The sequence below is a fragment of the Nannospalax galili genome, unplaced genomic scaffold (assembly GCF_000622305.1).
Source record: "Nannospalax galili isolate Female #2095 unplaced genomic scaffold, S.galili_v1.0 scaffold806, whole genome shotgun sequence".
In the NCBI taxonomy this organism is placed as follows: domain Eukaryota; kingdom Metazoa; phylum Chordata; class Mammalia; order Rodentia; family Spalacidae; genus Nannospalax; species Nannospalax galili.
In genome coordinates, this window is record NW_008355419.1 from 410,686 (window position 1) to 416,835 (window position 6,150).

Below are 6,150 nucleotides of genomic sequence, written 5' to 3' on the forward strand. Positions count from 1 at the left end.
CCACCTGCCCTGCTTGGGAGAAATGCCCTTTAGCTGTTTGTCCAACACAGGCTACCACAAGAGGCTCTGGCCCAGGACCCTGACCACTATGGGAGCCAGGAGGTCCTAGAATATGGAAAGAACCATCTGCTGAGAAGAGCAGAATTCAGGGCTTCCCTGAGCAGGCCTGACAGCCCAAACAGCTGCATGGAGAGCTGCAGCTGGCCTGGAAACCAGGGACTGGGAGGGGCTGCACCAGGAGCTGACAAATGCCCTCACAGAAATGTACAAACACGGTGGGTACTCAGTAGAGACTTAGAGGACCAGCATTCTGTCCCGGGATCCTCTCCCGACTCCCCTCCTCAGCCAGGGACCTAAGACATCCCCTCCTGCCCTTTGCCAGTCCTGCCTGCCAGAGACTTCCTCAGCAGCTTGGAGGTTGGGGAGGAGCCCCCTCACTAAGGCCCTAAGGCCGTGACTCAGCGCTTGAAGCCCCACCCAGGGCTGGGCCTACAGACAACGCTGGGCGGCTCCTCTTCTGGGGCTTCTCTGTACCCCCCCACCCACAGCTTCAGGGACTATGAGCATTTCCAAGGTTGTCACAAGCCATATCCCAGGCCAGGAGCCCCCACCATTTCCAGGTTAGGGTCTGGACTCCACCTCATTTCCACATCCTTCCGCAAGCTCCACCCTGCCCCACCTCGAGGTTCTTAGCCAGGAAGATCAAGTTATAACCTCAGTAACCCTTTAGAGTGGGCAGGAGACCCCTCAAACCCATCAAATCTCAGCCCACCCAAAACCACTGAGCCAGGCTTCCAAGGCCCCAAGACCAAGGTCCAGGCAGTCACCCTTGGTCCCTACCCCATGATACCCCTCCCTATGAAAAGAAGTAATGTTAAGGCTAGGCAGCTGCCACACCTACTGTAGCTCCACAGGTCCAACGGGCTGGTTGTAGGAGGGAAGGCCCAGAGGTGAATGGGTTTCTGCCAAAGCCCAGACCCTCATGAGGGTGGGGGTCGGGGGTGGAGGGAAGAAGAGTCAGAGCTTTTCAGAAAGGAGCTAGGGTAAAGGTAGGGTGCTTCAGCTGGGGCCAAATCCAGAGCACAGAGGCCTTGGCCATGCATCCTACTAAGCCTAGGTGCAGAATTGTGGGGGTATCCGAGTCTCTCAGACCCCTTCCATCAGCAATGTAAAATAGGGAAGCACAGATGATCACCTCAAACCCTTTGTCTAGTGCTGGAACCACTCTGTGCTGACTCTAATGCTCCCTCCTGAGTCCTTTGTTGCTGACTCCCTTGTAAGGTGGTTTTCCAAGGGGCTAGCACTAGGCTTGTTGAGGCAGGCTCCCAGAGACCCAGCATGCATGCACATGTTTGGTCAAACACACATGTGCAGAGGCAGGACACGTTTACACACAAACATGCATGCATGCAGCAAGCATAGTGCACACAGTTGTGTGCTTCCTGGGATACGGTGCACGTGTGTGCATGGACATGTGTGCCTATGCTGAAACACACACCTACATGCATTAACATGTGTCTAGCAGCCTGGCAAACATGACTCATGAATCCACAGAGAGGTGGCATGTGCACACACGTATGCATTCTCACTAGGCTAAGTGAATGCATCAAGCATGCCAACCCAGTGTTGCAGCTCACCCACACATTAATGTGCATGGCTAGCACCTCCTAAAAGGAGGGGCAGAATGGCAGAACATGTGCCTCTGTGTACATGCATATGCAGAGGTGGGTGGCCTCATGAAGGTGCACAATTGCAAATGACAGAGGAGGTACTCCATTACTGCTTGTCAAATGTCACCCAGTGAGACAGATGTACATATCTCTGGACATGTGGTTCACACAGATGTGCATGACTGCATGACCAGGAATGCTAAAAGACACAAACTCTTAAGTGGACAAGGCCCATACCCTCTCACCTAAACCTCCTACCTGACTTCTTCAGGACCACAGTCTCCACTGCTTCAGGTTCCTGGGCCATTCGGATCACCCTTCACTCTCTCCAAGGTCCCCACCCAGGTCCTAAACGGCACCAGCTGGCTGCACTCATGCACTACCCTGGCCATATACGTGCACCAAAGACAGAGACCGGGACAGACACACCCGGGTCCCAGACAATCCTTGACTGCAGGGCCCAGGGGGAGCTCAGCACTGGTGGCCATCACACGAAGGTGCAAACGCAAAGCGGGGTGGACAGGGCCCGAGGTAGCAGTGCCCGCAACCGCCAAGTGGAACATGGCTCTTCGAGGGCCGGGCCGTTTGTGCGTGCACCCCAGGGTGAGGTGATCAGTAGAGGGGCGTCTTTTGTTCCGGGCCCCCGGGACCGGAGGCGGGGCTGCGCGGCCAGGGGCTACGGCTCCGGTGCTTTGTCCAGGCCCGGTACCCTGCCTGGTCTAGGTGGCCTCGTCGCGGTCACGACGACGAGCACCCCCTCCCCGCCTCAGGCACAAAGACAGCCCGCCACCCCCGCCTGCGCCCCTTCCCAAGCCCGCAGCGCACCTGAAGCGCGGCGAGTCCTTGATGCATTCCTCGAACTCCACCGTCATGGCTGCGGCGAGCGGCGCTCACAGGACCAAGGACCGCGGCGCGTCGAGCGGCATCCCGAGGCAGGCGCCGGTCCGTCCCGCCCGCGCCCGCGCCGCGCTCAGCGCCCGCCCGCCTCAGAATGAGGCCGCCGCGCCGCTGCCCCGCCCCGACTGTCACCGCCAGGGAGCGTCACCAAAGTACGCGGCCGCTCGCACCACCCGCTGTCAACGCCGGGGAGCGTCGCTAAAAGCGCCTGTGAGCCCGGACGCTGTCGCCACCCACTGCGTCCTCAGCCAGCGGGGTCTGGAAACTGAGCGGGTCGCGGCAATCAGGCTTCGGAGCTGTAGGCTCTGCCGCTAGAACGGGAAGGGTGTGGCTGGCCCACTACAGACATCCCCGACATGGTTCAACTTGGGGCGTTTGCAAAAACTGCATTTGGGGGCAATCGGCCAGAATTTGCGACGGTCGGACACCTCCGGGAGGACAGGGAGGTGGCGGGGACAGAGGAGTGAATGCGCGAAGGAGGACACGCGTGCAGAAACAGCAGGTCGCTGCGTAGCTGTGAGGCCCCGGAGCGCGCACCGAGTCGGGCCCATTAGCTTCACACCAGACATTTTGCACCCGCTCCCTAAGTTTGGCCCCGCCCCCGTTTCCCGAAACCGGAGGCCTAGGCCTAGGAAGCGCGCAGACTCAGACACGGCTGGGCGGGGCCGAGCGCTGGCCACGTGCTGCAGCCGGGCCGCTCTCGGTTCGCCATGGGTTCCTGCGGGCCTGTGGGTTCCGTGCGGGCGCGCTACCTTGTGTTCTTCCAATACTTGGGCACGGACTTCAAGTACGTTTTTCCAAGATTGCCTACCATCTCTCCATCCGGGCTCGCGGGAGGGCGGCGAGACGGCTAGGGAGGGTCTGCGCGGCAGCCTGGACCTCCGGGCTCTGTTTGCGGAATTTTAGGGGCGGAAGGACGCGGGCCGAGACTCGGGCGGTTAGCGCGGACGCTGCGGTTAACCCCCTCGTGCTTCTGTCTGCAGTGGGGTCGCGGCTGTGAGAGGCAATCAGCGCGCCGTTGGGGTGCTGAACTTCCTGGAGGTGAGCGTTGTCCCCTCTCTTGGCTACAGCGGTGACCCATTGCAGGGTGGTGGGAGAAGTAGCCGGGAGCCACAGTCCCTACCGGCACCCCTCCGTTATGCAGCTGCGGGTGTGCGCCCGGCCGTCTCTCCCTGCAGGAGGCTGCGAAGCAGCTGAGGTCGGTCGTGGAGCCAGTCAAGTTTACCATCTCCAGCCGCACTGATGCTGGAGTGCACGCCCTGAGCAATGCGGCGCATCTGGACATCCAGCGCCTCTCGGACCTGCCGCCCTTCTCCCCTGAGGTCGTGACCCAGGCCCTCAACACCCACCTGAAGCACCCGGCCATTCGGTAAGCCAGGGGATTGAGTACGGCTCTGTTCTCTGCTCTCTCCTGATTTGCTCTTACATGGAAGGGGGGGGATTGGGCTGAGGACCAGAAAAGTGTGTCTGCGCAAAACTTGGTGAGTGGAAGATACCGGGGTGCTATCTGGACAGGTAGGCAGCCTTATTCCTTGGGTGAGCCTGACCTGCTGCTACAGGGTACTGAAAGCCTTCAGAGTGCCCAGTGACTTCCACGCTCGCCATTCAGCCACCTCCAGAACCTACGTGTATCGTCTAGCCACAGGCTGCCCCTGGCCTGATCAGCTGCCTGTATTTGAACAAAAAGTATGCTGGGCTGTGCAGACAGAGTGAGTTAAGGTTAAGAGTGGGGAGGGAAAGGCTCACCATCCACCTGGCTGGGCCCTCCCTGACTGTTCACCTGGCTCTTGAAGCTGCCTGGATGTGGTTGCCATGCAGGAGGCTGCCCAGCATCTCCTTGGGACACATGACTTCAGTGCCTTCCAGTCCGCCGGCAGCCCAACCACAAGCTCCATACGCACATTATACCAGGCATCTGTGTCCCCTGGCCCACCTAGCCCATTTGTCCTCCCGGAAGAGAGCAGGTGAGGAGGGTGGTGTTGCACTGTGGTTCCGTGCTGGTTGCAAGCCACCGGGGTTGTTAAATTAATTTTACTCCAACAAAAGTGGGCTGATGGTAAACCGGTGCACCATGCATTATAGGGCCTGGGGGTGGAGGGTGGTAGCCACTTGGAAGGTGTGAACCTGTAGTATCTTTCTGTCCAGCTGAGGGCCCTGCAAGGTTGGGGAGCAGAAAGTAGATAATGTATTTCTCTGAGGGCCTTACTTTGCCTGTAGCTCTTTGTAGCAGATGGATTTTTGCATTCACTGAAAAGGTTTCACTGGAGCTGGCAGCTCCAGTGCAGTCTGATAGAAAGTAGGTTCTCTGTTCCCAACACTGCCTGGTGGGCTTCCAACCAGGAAAGAACTGCTGACCTCTAGAACACCCCTACTGGGACCAGCCCCAAGGAAAAGAGGTACTGAAGTGTGTCCAGGCAGAAGAGTACTGGGCAGGGTTCTGTCCTAGCAGGTGGGCTGGCTGGGCCCTACCTTAGCATTAAGTCCCAAAGTGGCTGCTACCTCCTTTGTACAGGCCAACTGCCTGATCTGATGCTGTTAAGGAGCTGTTTCCTTATTTGAGGTACATAGACTTCAGTCATGCAACACCTTTCCACTAGCCCCTCTGGAACTGGTAGCCAATTATCAGGTAAGGGCCCCTACCTAGATGGGTGAGTCTTGAAGCTAGCACTTAAGTCTTTGCCCTCCTCCCTAAGGCTACAGAGTAGACTAGGGTGGCTGGGGTTGGACTGTGGCTTGGACATCACAGCTATCTGCATTCCTAGGAGGCTACAGTTCTGGACCTTGGAGTTTGAGAGCCAGTCTTTCCTGTACCGACAGGTAGGCTGTCCTGAACCCTCTCAGGGTAAGCGAAGGTAGGCATCTATGACAGCCCCTGCTCTTGTTTGCAGGTACGGAGGATGACAGCTGTACTGGTGGCTGTGGGACTAGGGACTCTGACACCTATCCAGGTGAAGGCAATTTTGGAGAGTCGAGATCCTTTGGGCAAATACCAGTCTCGCATCGCCCCAGCCCATGGCCTGTTCCTGAAGTCAGTGCAGTATAGGAGCCTTGGTAAGAGGTGGGATGGGAAGAAGGAATATCCCCATCCCACCCCCAAGGCTGGGTTTGTGCTGGGGGAGGAGGGCTTTTGGAGGCAAAGCTTCCATTATACTAAAAGATGGGAATCCAAGGCATTGGAAGAGACAAGCTGAGTTGGCTGAGTTCCAGCTAGGGACAAGTGACCAAAGCATGGTGGCCTCAATTGAGTGGCCCACAGGGTCAGATCTCAGAAGAGGGAAATGGAGATGCAGCAGTGGTGTGAAGAGCTCTGCCCTGACCTAGGGTCTATCCACAGGTCCTACCTCCTGCACCCTACAGGGTCACAGTGTGGAAACCAGGTGATTGCATATTCACAGATGTGAGGAGCCACAACACACTAAGTCTGACTGCCAACCTTGTCCTGTGTTCACTACATGAAGCAGAGACTAAGCCATTCCCAGTCCTTGTCTAGCCTTCTGCTTCCTTTGGCTCTTATCTCCCCCATCCTGCCACCCTGGACACCCCCCTCTCTGTCCCTAAAGACTGGCATAGGGTTGGAGACAGC

General features: G+C 57.9%; 2 protein-coding genes across 5 annotated transcripts in view; one reads left to right on the plus strand and one right to left on the minus strand.

Moving 5' to 3' along the window:
* Acap3 (ArfGAP with coiled-coil, ankyrin repeat and PH domains 3) overlaps positions 1–2,923 on the minus strand; it is a 14,941-nt gene extending 12,018 nt beyond the window's left edge. The window contains exon 1 of the mRNA XM_008852578.1: positions 2,496–2,923. Within this exon, the coding sequence (XP_008850800.1) occupies positions 2,496–2,542 (47 nt within the window). The 5' untranslated portion in view covers positions 2,543–2,923. The remainder of the gene's footprint in view (positions 1–2,495) is intronic.
* Positions 2,924–3,173: 250 nt separating this feature from the next.
* On the plus strand, positions 3,174–6,089 carry Pusl1 (pseudouridine synthase like 1). Of its 4 annotated transcripts, XR_003847003.1 has the most exons (9): positions 3,174–3,354; positions 3,551–3,608; positions 3,746–3,936; positions 4,127–4,276; positions 4,361–4,531; positions 4,908–4,963; positions 5,080–5,193; positions 5,330–5,384; positions 5,456–5,532. XR_003847003.1 is itself a non-coding variant. In XM_029555836.1 (8 exons), the coding sequence occupies exons 1-8, from the start codon at positions 3,278–3,280 to the stop codon at positions 6,055–6,057; spliced, it is 918 nt and encodes a 305-aa protein (XP_029411696.1). In that variant the 5' UTR covers positions 3,174–3,277; the 3' UTR covers positions 6,058–6,089. The 4 variants fall into 4 exon arrangements, 3 of the variants coding, with proteins under 3 accessions (XP_029411696.1, XP_008850798.1, XP_029411697.1); XM_029555836.1 differs by lacking the exons at positions 4,908–4,963; positions 5,080–5,193 and adding an exon at positions 5,902–6,089 and having other exon boundaries at positions 5,456–5,515; XM_008852576.3 differs by lacking the exons at positions 4,908–4,963; positions 5,080–5,193 and adding an exon at positions 5,902–6,043 and having other exon boundaries at positions 5,456–5,618.
* Positions 6,090–6,150: the final 61 nt, after the last annotated feature.